Here is a 12081-nt window from a genome sequence, read left to right as displayed (position 1 = left end):
TGTGACTAAGTTATGCTCAGAATGAAAGAGAGGGAGGAAGGGAAAACCGGATGAGAAGACTCAAAGAGAGGAAAGAGGTGTAACCTACAATTCTTTAATATGAAAGATGGGATTCTGAAAGAGTCAGAGTTAAAGTCTTCACAAGATCAGGCAGTTTCAGCTTTAGTAGCGGCTTTCTAAATGGTGTAAGCTCACAAAGATAAGCAGGTCATATTTAATTAATTTTCCTTTTTTTGTTGCACTTTTGTATTTGATCTTGCTTCCCAATTTATAATCCAGATTCTCATTACATTTGTTACCCTGGACCACAAAACATAAGGGTAAATAAAAAAATGTAAATAAATTAAAATAATAATTGAGATTTATACATCATCTCTGAAAGCTGAAACTGAATAAACACCCTTTCCATTGATGTATGATTTGTTAGAATAGGACAATATTTGGCTGACATACAATTATTTGAAAATCTGGAATCTGAGGGTGCAAAATAAGTTCTTAGCAATGCAGGTTACTAATCAAAAATTTAGTTTTGAGATATTAACGGTATGAAACTCATGGAACTTTTCTTAATATCCTCATGATTCTTGGCATAAAAGACAAATTTATAATTTTGTACAATGTAATAATCCATACAATGTATTGTTGGCTATTGCTACAAATATACCCTTGCTACTCATGACTGAATTTGTGGTCCAGTGTCACATTTACCTTTTACTGTACACTTTATATTTATACACTTATTTTATAATTTTCACTGTCACTTTTGCAAGTTTACAGTTTTACATGATGTCAGGTAGAAATATGACATGATTCTTGACAGGTTGGCTTTGTAAGTTTCACACAGTTAGATAATTAAAATATAATAATAATAATAATAATAATAATAATAATGGATTTACAGATATTTGATATTCTTTTATATGTAGATTTCGAAAAACAGCAGAACATTTTCAGCATTTTTCAGTGGGAGCACAGTAATAATACATCTCAGACGTAAATTACAGTTTAAGTACAGTACGACTGGCAGGCTTGGCCAGTATCAGGTCACAGCATGAAAATCAAGTTAACTATACAAACAACTGCCTCTATATCACCTACACAAATGGCTGCCTCTCTTACAGGCTGCACCGGGGCGGATGGCTACAAAGATCTCCCTGTTTAAGCGTCTTTGGCTGCTTAACAGTAGCTGGTCTGTGGCCAGTCGAACTGCTTCCTTTGCTATACATACACAAACACATACACACACACACACACACACAGATGCAGATCCGTAACTGCTTATGCCAGAACTAATCAACATTCTACTGAAGATTCTGCTCTGGTCTCATGGTAGCCTAAAAGTTTGATTTCTTTCAGCCCCTCTGGACACGTTGCAACACAGCAGCTGCCTTAAATATACCTTGAACGATTCAGCGCACAAAATAGTCTGGGCAGCAGTTTGAAGAGGTTGAATACACTGGCCATCATGAGTTATGACAGTTCCTATTTCACATTCTATAAATACAGATTGTCCTTGCTGTAAGAGAACCGGCTGTTTGACATTTCCCATGACCTTTGCCAAAGGAAAGGTGCTCGTCTACTTGTAAAGATGTCATAAAATGGACATAAATGACAGGTATGTGTCCTTTTAACTTATTAGTTAAAAAAAAATATCAACATCATTAATTTCAATATGACTTTTACATAACTTTACAAGCTTTTCATTGAGAATCTCTTTAATAGACGGACAGACGGACAGATAGATAAATCGATAGATACTTTTTGGGAAACATTTGAGGAGCATTTTCTTACTACTGTATATCCTGAGGTCAAAATAAGTCAGTTTCAGTAACTTCCCAGAATTCCCCAAACTGAACACCACACCCTGCACACACTAATGATCTCCTCTCAGATGCTGCCCAGTCATCCTTGTGTGGGTGACCTCAAAAATCTTTGCCTGGTGACCTTCTTAGTTTTACCACATGCTCTTCCTTTGTAATCAAGTCTTTGTCACAAATCATGGTCCATTCAGAGTTTTCAAAAGCAGTGACTAACCACCATGAATTCCATTTTACACAGCTTTGATCACAAGGAACTGATGAACACATGTAGTTCTAGATGTACTTACTACAGCCGAATGAAATTCCATAAAATGCATGTGAACAGTAAGAAAGCTCCAAAATGAATTATGCTGATCCTACGTCTCCTTCATATGCAAACATTTATTTCACCACAAAGAGTTAAATCTTAAATATAGTAAAGAGTAAACCTTAAATATTGCATGAAATGATAATGAATCATATACAGTGTTAATAGAATATTGTAATAGAAAAACAACATTACCACTGTTTCTACTAGGGCTGTGTATCACCAGCAAAGTTACATGATATGTATCACGATACTTATCACGGTACAAGACTGCACTGAATTTTACCTCAGAAGAATTTAGTAAAATAGCTGTTTATTAAACACTGCATACCATAGAGGCGTTGCTAACTATAGGCAGAGCAGGCAGTTGACCTCTGCATTATGAAGGGCCTCCATAACTGTACCACAGTACATAACAATATAGGTAATGGCATATATTTCATGATTACATTGGGCACTCCCCACTAGGTACAATAGTCAGATATTCAATATTCAATACAATATTCAATATTTGCATCTTGTTTTTAAGCCCATAAATAATAATGTACTCATTCTAATATATTAGAATCATCCTAACATTGCTGATAGGTTATCATAACACAAATCAACACACTCTCTGCGTAAAACTCTCAAAAATTGTATTAATAAAATAGATTCATGTCTGAAGAGCAACATTATCTTTCTCAACGAGGAGTTGATAAAATCATTGTTTCAAAAGCAATTAAAGCCACAACTTCACTGTTAATAGAGAAATGATGAAAAACAGTGTAATTCATACATACACAGCCCCCCTCTGTCTCTCTCTCTCTCTCTCTCTCTCTCTCTCTTATAAATGAACACTTGATAAATTATACTTTTCTGATAATAGTATACTGAAGTGGAGATCGCACAGCAATATATACAGCAAGCGCATTTATTCTCTGTGAACAGAGACACAGGTTGACAAAGATAAGTAGCACACATAGCAGACATTTCCGTATTGTGCAGTCCTCTGTTTTGAGGACTGCATCTCTTTATATCAGGCAACCCAGTTGTGTTCCTCTGTGGCCAGATTAAACCCATTGTAGCCTATATATAAATATTTTCATTATTTTCAAATCTCTGAAAAGATACATCGTCGTATTGATGTATCGAACATGGCACTAGTTTCTACTGTTCCAATAAAACCAAGGCTTCTTGTTTGACAAAACCAGAACAGAACAGAATAGAGAAGTATTTAACTGCCAACCATCCACAATTTATTCAAATCCTGGCAGATAAAATCGAATATTGTCTAAATATTTTCCTGCAAATATTCATCTTCTTTTTGAAATAGGTCACATTACAAATGTTACCCATGCTTTAAAAATATTTTGTTATAATAAAAAATATGATCATAAATGACATACAATAAATGTTTTTTTTTTTATTATTATTTAAAATTATTTGAAAATGAATACAGCAAAAATGGCAATATTGTGAAATATTTTTTCTATTTTAATATAATAATAAGGATTATCTGATAAATATGAAGTTTATGACAGCATTTGTTTTATTATAATAAATCATTTTAAATACATTTAAATGTCTTTACTGTCACTTTTGATCGCATTTATGTGTCCTTGCTGAATAAAAGTACTAATTTGTTTGAAAAAGAAATACTGACCCCAAGCTTATGTATTATTGTTTTCAAAATGCCTGGTTTTAATTGCATGACCAAAATCACAAGATCACATTAACTGTCCTGTGTACATGGATATAATCCTAGCAGGGAAGTCCCCAACAGCCCGGCAACCCTGTTCATCACCTGACACAGCCCATCACCATGGTTACTGCATGCTCAACACACTTCAACCCTAACAAGAAAGAGCAAAGCTGGACTGCAATTAAAATTTTATTTGGGTTCAGGGTGAGTCAAGAACAGACACACACCTGTTCACGGCTTTGATCCATTCCTCCTGAGAGAAAACACAATATCTGGCACCCACATTAGGATAATCCGATTTAATTTTGGATTGTGTATGTCATGCTTAAACTTGCACACAGCTAGAAATCTGTTTCCATAATTACTGTAATTAAACATCAATCCTCGAAGTATTCATTAAAAATCAAATTATTTTTAAAATGCTACCAAAACAGATTAAAAAGCTGAGATTCCTATCGAGTCAAAGGTGGTTACTTAACAACTCTTACACAAAGCACCAGCTGGAAACCCCAGACGCGTGTGTTGACGTGTCTTTGAGTAATCCCTCAAGCATTTACAGAGAAGCTCTTCCCATGACTGGAGAGGAACATCAAACTCTATTCCAGATTCTCAGGACCTGACAAACTCAAAACACTGACAAATACAAGTAGTGCAGCCTCTGTGAAGTGTAAGCCTTAATAAATGCCATTCAAATTCCTGAAGCCATCTTTATCTAACCCCATAACAAGGAAAGAAGAGCATGAACGTCCCCCAAAAAATCCAGAACTTTTAAGTAAATTCCGTCTAACTGAATCTAACCCCAAAAAGCTGTCCATCTTACCTTTATGATTGAAAATGCCCTCCATCTCCATGCTACTTCGGGAATGTGCGATGCAAAGCATAGAGCTAGGAACCAGGCCTTCTTGAGCAGGTGAACGGTCAGTGGTACGAACCAGACACCAGTCGGGCTTGTCTTGGGGCCTTTCTACAAGCTCCACTGTCTGACCCCTGCGTACAGTCAACTCCGATCCATTACTGGCCATGAAGTCGTGGATGACCACCGTCAACTCTGAACCACCGGATAACTGTGGAGGAAGTCATAGAGTCACATTAAAATTTCAAATATATGTGATAAAGACAACAAACGTGACAAAAAAAGAGGCATAATGAACATACCCACTGGTAATGTGGCGTTGCCAATGAGCTCAAAAGATGAGCAACTGACCCTGAACCTTTACACGCCATGTTTCTACCAAAATATCAACCCCTAGTACATCCTTATGCAGGAAACATCACACAGAAGAATGGTCTGGGTCAAAAAAAAGACATTTCCGACAATGCCATATCCTATAGTCTGGAAGAAAGAGCGTTGAATAACCATGTCTTATCAAAATGAATCTCATCTACAGTTCACGCTCAAGCATTCAGAACTCCAGTGAGGTAAAGTGGCAGGCGTTTGAAGGCTGCTGACACATCCTCGCATTGCCACGGAGATGGAATCAGTCTGAAGGAGTGACGCCTGGCAGGAGGAAGGGAGAGGAGGCAAAGACGGACACAATGTGCCAAGATTTAAAGGAGCAGGAGGCAAATTAATCCTCATTAGAAGTGACGTGCAGCAACTCATCCGCTTCTGAGAACTTCACCTTTTCACCTCACCATGAACTGAGAGGGCTCTGTGTGTGTTAAGGTGTCTAAAACAGTGAGCTTTTGTGCAGGGTCATCAGGGCACATGAGTGAATTTAGTAACTCTTGACGTGTTTGTGTATGTCATGAAGAGACGGGGAAGGGACCGACATGGAAGAGAAGACAGAGAAGGACTAAGATATTCAAGTGTGTTTCGATCGGACAGTATCAGCAAGTAACGTGTGTTGCTGTAGGAGGCTTGCAATACATATCGGTGACAAAAAGACACATGTGTGAAGGCGTGTGAGAGGAGAGCTCTGACTGTGAGTGGGAAGACAAGCGTCTGTGCTGCTAAATCCAAAGCAACCGAAGCAACAAAAGTTCCCCAATGAGGAGCCTTCATTACGTCTGTTGGTAATCAGGTTAGTTGAATGTTGGAACTACTGGATGCCTCTGTGTCCAGACTTCTTGTATGGCTGATTTCATATTCAATTAGGATAAACTTTCTGTTCCCTAAAATGTTTGTATGTATAAAAACTTATCATAAAAATCCTAAAACGTTCTAAATGAGAGACTATAAAGAATTGTACTACTTTACTTTATTTACAAATTTGACCCTGGACCACAAAACCTTTTTATTTTTTATTTAAAAATCTGGAATCTGAAGGTTCCAAAAAGTTCTTAATGCATATTACTAATCAGAAATTCAGTTTTTATATATTTACAGTAGGAAATTCACAAAATATCTTCATGGAACATGATCTTTACTTAATATTCTAATTATTTTTGGCATAAAAGACCCATAAAATGTATTGTTGGCTATTTATGACTGGTTTTGTGGTCCATGGTCACATATAATAATTTCATAAAAAAGCTTGCTTTTCACTTAAGAAGCTATTTTTTAAATGTTTAATTAATTGAGTATTTATATGACACTAATTGCCTCGCTGCTTATAGCTGAACTTAACTGATGAACAACATTAACACTATTGAACTAAATAACATTGAACTAAATTGAGCTGAATATTATTGTAAGGCACTACTGTCTTCTTTAGAGCTGATTTACAGCTCTTGTTGTTTCATCATTTATTATTACCACTGATACCACTGTCTGTCTTCTATGAAGAGCTATATTAATAAATGTCACTTGACAAACAACTTGACAACAAAATGTCCCCAATAATGCTGTGATTACCACTTTCCACTGATGAGTCATTTTTTCCACAACTGCATAGTGACAGAAATGCAATTAATTTTAAGCTAATGATAATGAGTAGCTCTATTACTGTTAAAGTGTTATGGCACAGGTTCTATTTTTGTTTTTGAATTTTTTTTTTAGAAACAATTTAGCATTTATTTATTCATTTATTAAAATAAAAAATCACCACCATCAAACATTATAACAGAATCATTTGTCAAGAAGTAGTGAAATTGGCCCTATTTGGAGATTCACCCATATTAACTTGTCTCTAAAAACTAATGCTTGGAATCAACTGTCTTTAAGATTTTATTCATTACTGAAATTTTTAGGGATGCACAAATATGAAAACTTATAGCCGATACGATAACCGATAATTCTTTAATTATGAAAGCTGATAACCGACATGTTGGCCGATAAATCTAAATCCACATTTTTTCATTATTTTTGAGAGCCTGTTTACCAAATATGTCTCATGATTAAAAGGCATTAAACACTTCAACATAAATCAAACATAAAGCAGCCTTACAAATAAATAAAATAATGCTTAAATAATGGAAAAAAGTTACTGTACAACATAACTTACGTGTAAAAAAAAAAAAAAAAAAAAAAATTATTATAGGTGTTGCCTGTTCCCTTTCAGTCGGTCACTCTCGACGCCACGTCGGATGACCGACGAATATGGGATATCGCTTCGATAGACCAATCTACTTCGAGTGTAAACTAAACGAGCCAATGCACATTGGCATGCAATTATTGCATCCAGCTGCCGCTGATCACTGCGTGAGTATAAGAGGGCAGCAGGTGCAATGCATACCAGCTTTTCGCTTCGGAGCCGAGCGTTAGTATCGCTCTGCTCAACTGTGTCTGCTGTGAACTACGGGTTCAGCACGCTCTCGGAAGCTTCGTGTGTTGGCGAGACGGCGCTTCAGCGGCGGTCGTTCCTGTGTCGAGTGGATTTGCACACTTCAGGTTGCACTACCCCTGTCGTGTTGCAAGCGGCCATCCCCCCTGTGCGCCTCAGCACTGAAAGAGCATTTCCTAAAAGAGCAAATTCTCTCTAAAAGAGCTTCACGGGTGCGTCTTTGTAAAGACGACGGATCGTCCTTATAAGGATGCCGTTTCACCCGTGCGTTTCTGGGTGCGGTCGTTACCTGGCACCGGGTGATGGTCACGATTGCTGCCTCACGTGTCTGGGCGTCGAGCACGCTGAGGTGGCTTTCGTGGATGAGTCATGTTCTCACTGCGGGAATATGACCATCTCGGAGCTGCAAACCAGGCTCCGCTACCTTCAGGGGGGCGGAGTCCCGTTGCCGCGGCCGCGATCTGGGGCTCGTTCTGGCGGCCGACAGACGAGAACCACTTCCGGCAGTAGCGCGAGTGGTTTGAGGATCACAGTGGTGGCAAACCCCGCAGGGAACCAACCCTCTGGGGACCATCACTCCTCTAGCACCTCCGATCCAGTGGAGCAACCCACGGAACGCGCTGGGCCCTCTTCAAGGAGCGTACCAGCGGTATCCAGTGGGACTCCCCCCGACCAGATGTCGATCTCAGCATCGGAGGGAGAGCTGTCGGATCACGGTTCGGTTGCGCTACCGTCCTCTGATGGTGACAAAGCCTGATTCGGATCCCGAAGTGGCAGCTATGCTTTCCCGGGCCGCTGAGAGGGTAGGGCTCGAGTGGAATCCCCCACCGCGTCCCGAGCCCTCACGGCTGGATGATTGGTTTCTCGGGGTGGTGCGCGCTGGTTCTCAGCGCCCCACCCCAGTGCCTTTCTTTCCGGAAGTGCATGACGAGCTCACCAAGTCGTGGATGGCACCTTTTACTGCCAGAAACCAGCCGGTGGGCTCCTCCTCCCTCACCACCCTCGAGGGCGGTGCAGCGAAGGGGTATTCAGGAATCCCGTCGGTGGAGCGGGCGGTAGCGATGCAATTGTGTCCTAAGTCCGCCGCCTCCTGGCGTGGAGACCCGGTGCTCCCTTCCCGGGCCTGTAGGCACTCGTCTGGTCTGACCGGCAGTGCCTATGTGGCTTGCGGGGAAGCTGCTTCCGCCTTACACGCTATGGCGTTACTGCAGGTGCACAAGGCTAAGGCACTGAAAGACCTGCACGAGGGTGGTCACGATCCAGCGCTTCTGGAAGAGCTGCTATCTCCACCCACCCGCCGGCTGCAGTGCCCCAGCCTGCTCGTCGCCGAGGGCAGCCCCCTGCATCCGCCCCTGCTCACGCGTCGCATCTGCAGCAGCCTCCAAGTGGTGCCGTTGAGCTGGGCACAGGCAGGCTGCCCCTCCCGTCCTGGCCCCCGTCAAACCTGACGGTAAGCAGAAGAGCAAGAGGCCCTGGGACGGGTGACCCAGAGAGAGGTAGCTGCTTTCTGGGGGATGGTGTAGGCACCTCTCCCTCCCCTGGAGGAGGGCCAGGCGGAGAATTTGGAAATCTCGACAGGAGAGTAGTTTCCTCCCTCTCTGGGTCCCAGGAGGGCATGGAGAGTTGCGGACGGCCAAGCACCGGACCTCACTCATCCTCCTCCTTCGCCAGATGGCAGCTGCGGGTGGTTCGAGAGCGTCAACAAAGGCCCTACTCACGCACCCTCTGCCAACCCGTGGAACCAGGTGAGCCCTGCACCCCACACTCGCACCACACTCCGGCCTGCTCACAAGCCGCCCGAGTTGGGCCCCTGTGTTCCACCTCGCTGCCCCACTGCGGGTACGGCTGTGGTTCTGCTGGTCCCGCTTGTACGGCTCTTAGGCGCCTGGTCAGCGCTACCCAGCCCGTCTCGCTGGCTTCTGCGAACCATCAGCCTCGGCTATGCGATTCAGATCGCCCGGCTTCCCCCCAAGCTCTGCGGTGTCCGCTTCACTACAGTGGAAGCGTCCGATGCCCCTGTCTTGCGGAAAGAGATCGCAGTCCTACTGGCGAAGGCCACGATAGAGCCGGTCCCTCCAGCCGATATGAGGAAGGGGCTTTACAGCCCGTACCTCATTGTACCCAAGAAAAGCGGTGGGTTACGACCGGTCTTGGATCTGCGAGTTTTGAATCGGGCCCTCTATCGGCTACAGTTCAAAATGTTGACACAGAAACGCATTTTCAGGTGCGTCCGTCCCCAAGATTGGTTTGCAGCGATCGACCTGAAGGACGTGTACTTTCATGTGTCCATACTTCCGCGCCACAGACCTTTTCTGCGGCTTGCGTTCGAAGGACTAGCATATCAGTACAAGGTCCTGCCCTTCCGGCTGTCCCAGTCTCCCTGTGTCTTCACGGAAGTCACGGAGGCAGCTCTCGTTCCTCTCAGAGAGCAGAGTGTTCGCATTCTCAATTGGCTGATACTAGCACAGTCTCGAGATCAGTTGTGCGAGCACAGGGATGTGGTGCTCCGGCACCTGAGCCTGTTGGGCCTTCAGGTCAGCTGGGAAAAGAGCAAACTCTCACCATTGCAGAGGATCTCTTTTCTCGGTATGGAGTTGGATTCGGTCGAACAGACAGCACGCCTCACAGAGGAACGTGCGCGGTCGGTGCTAGCCTGCTTGAATACGTCCAAGAGCAGGACGGCGGTCCCACTGAAACTCTTTCGGAGGCTCCTGGGGCATATGGTGGCCACAGCGGCACTTACACCGCTCGGCCTATCACATATGAGACCGCTCCGGCACTGGCTTTATGGCCGAGTCCCGAGGTGGGCGTGGAAGCGCGGCACTCACCGGGTCCAAGTTACACCGGCCTGTCGCCAAACCCTCACTCCGTGGTCAGATCTGGCATTCCTATGGGCAGGGGTGCCCCTAGAGCAGATCTCCAGGCATGCTGTGGTTTACACGCATGCCTCCACTACCGCCGGGGGGGCCACGTACAACGGGCATGCAGTCTCAGGGGTTTGGACGGGCCCGCAGCTGCAGTGGCACATCAATTGCCTAGAGTTGTTAGCAACGCACCTTGCCTTGAACCGTCTCAAAGGTCTCTTACGAGGCAAGCCTGTGCTGGTCCGATTGGACAACACTGCGACTGTTGCGTACATCAACCACCAAGGTGGTCTGCGCTCTTGTCGCATCTTGCAACTCGCCCGCCACCTCCTCCTTTGGAGTCAGAAGGTTCTGAGGTCACTTCGTGCTGTTCACATTCCAGGCCTGCTCAGTCGTACAGCCGACGATCTGTCTTGAGCAATGCTCCCGGGAGAATGGCGACTCCATCCCCTGACGGTCCAGCTGATTTGGAGGCGGTTCAGAGCCGCTCAGGTAGACCTGTTTGCTGCTCCAGAGACCTCTCACTGCCAGGCTTTCTACTCCCTGACCGAGGGAACTCTCGGCACGGACGCACTGGCACACAGCTGGCCGCGGGACCTACGCAAGTATGCGTTTCCCCCAGTGAGCCTTCTCGCACAGACGTTGTGCAAAGTCCAGGAGGACGAGGAGCAAGTCTTACTAGTAGCGCCATATGGGCCTACTCGGACCTGGTTCCCCGAACTAGTGCTCCTCTCGACAGCCCCTCCTTGGCTGGTTCCTCTGAGGAGGGATTTACTGACTCAGAGACGGGGCACCATTTGGCACCCGCGTCCAGACCTTTGGAAACTCCATGTTTGGTCCCTGGACGGGACGCGGAGGTTCTAGGTGACCTACCCCAAGAGGTAGTTAACACCATCACTTCGGCAAGAGCACCGTCTACGAGACACGCCTATGCCTTGAAGTGGAACCTGTTCGTTGAGTGGTGTTCTTTTCGCCGAGAAGACCCCCGAAGATGCCCGATTGCGGCCGTGCTATCCTTTTTGCAGCAAGGGTTGGAGCGAAGGCTGTCTCCCTCCACCCTCAAAGTCCAGGTTGCCGCTATTGCTGCGTACCATGACCCTGTGAATGGGAAGTCTTTGGGTAAGCATGACCTCATCATCAGGTTCCTTAGAGGGGCCAGGAGGTTAAATCCATCCCGGCCCCCCTGTATACCCTCTTGGGACCTGTCTCTAGTGCTTAAATCACTACAGCAGGGCCCATTCGAGCCTTTGCATTCAGTTGAGCTAAAGTTTCTTTCATTGAAAACTGTGCTCCTGCTTGCACTGGCCTCCATCAAGAGGGTAGGGGACCTGCATGCATTTTCGGTCAACGATTCGTGCCTAGAGTTCGGGCCGGCTGACTCCCAGGTAATCCTGAGGCCCCGGCCTGGCTACGTGCCCAAGGTTCCCACTACACCCTTCAAAGACCAAGTGGTGAACCTGCAAGCACTGCCCCTGGAGGAGGCAGACCCAGCCCTGGCTTTGCTTTGTCCTGTTCGAGCATTAAGGTGCTACGTGGACCGGACGCAAAGCTTCAGGACCTCATACCAGCTCTTTGTCTGTTACGGAGGCCGGCAGAAGGGGAATGCCGTCTCTAAGCAGAGGATGGCCCACTGGATTGTGGATGCCATAACCCTGGCTTATCAGGCTCAGGATGTGCCCTGCCCGTTCAGGCTTCGAGCTCACTCAACTAGAAGTGTTGCATCCTCCTGGGCGCTGGCTCG

At 44.9% G+C, this 12081-nt stretch overlaps 1 protein-coding gene across 6 annotated transcripts in view; it reads right to left on the bottom strand.

Annotated features, from left to right (window-relative positions):
* triob (trio Rho guanine nucleotide exchange factor b) overlaps positions 1 to 12081 on the bottom strand; it is a 265495-nt gene that overhangs the window by 121161 nt on the left and 132253 nt on the right. For 5 of the 6 annotated variants that reach the window (XM_052577868.1, XM_052577865.1, XM_052577862.1 and 2 more), the window contains one exon: positions 4632 to 4875. The exons of the other annotated variant lie outside the window; for it this stretch is intronic. In XM_052577868.1, coding sequence (XP_052433828.1) covers positions 4632 to 4875 — 244 coding nt within the window. The remainder of the gene's footprint in view (positions 1 to 4631; positions 4876 to 12081) is intronic. 6 annotated transcript variants of the gene reach the window in all.

This window comes from Carassius gibelio, chromosome B16 (genome assembly GCF_023724105.1).
Source record: "Carassius gibelio isolate Cgi1373 ecotype wild population from Czech Republic chromosome B16, carGib1.2-hapl.c, whole genome shotgun sequence".
Taxonomy (NCBI): domain Eukaryota; kingdom Metazoa; phylum Chordata; class Actinopteri; order Cypriniformes; family Cyprinidae; genus Carassius; species Carassius gibelio.
Note: the sequence above shows the minus strand (reverse complement) of the source record. Positions and strands in the feature narration are given on the sequence as shown.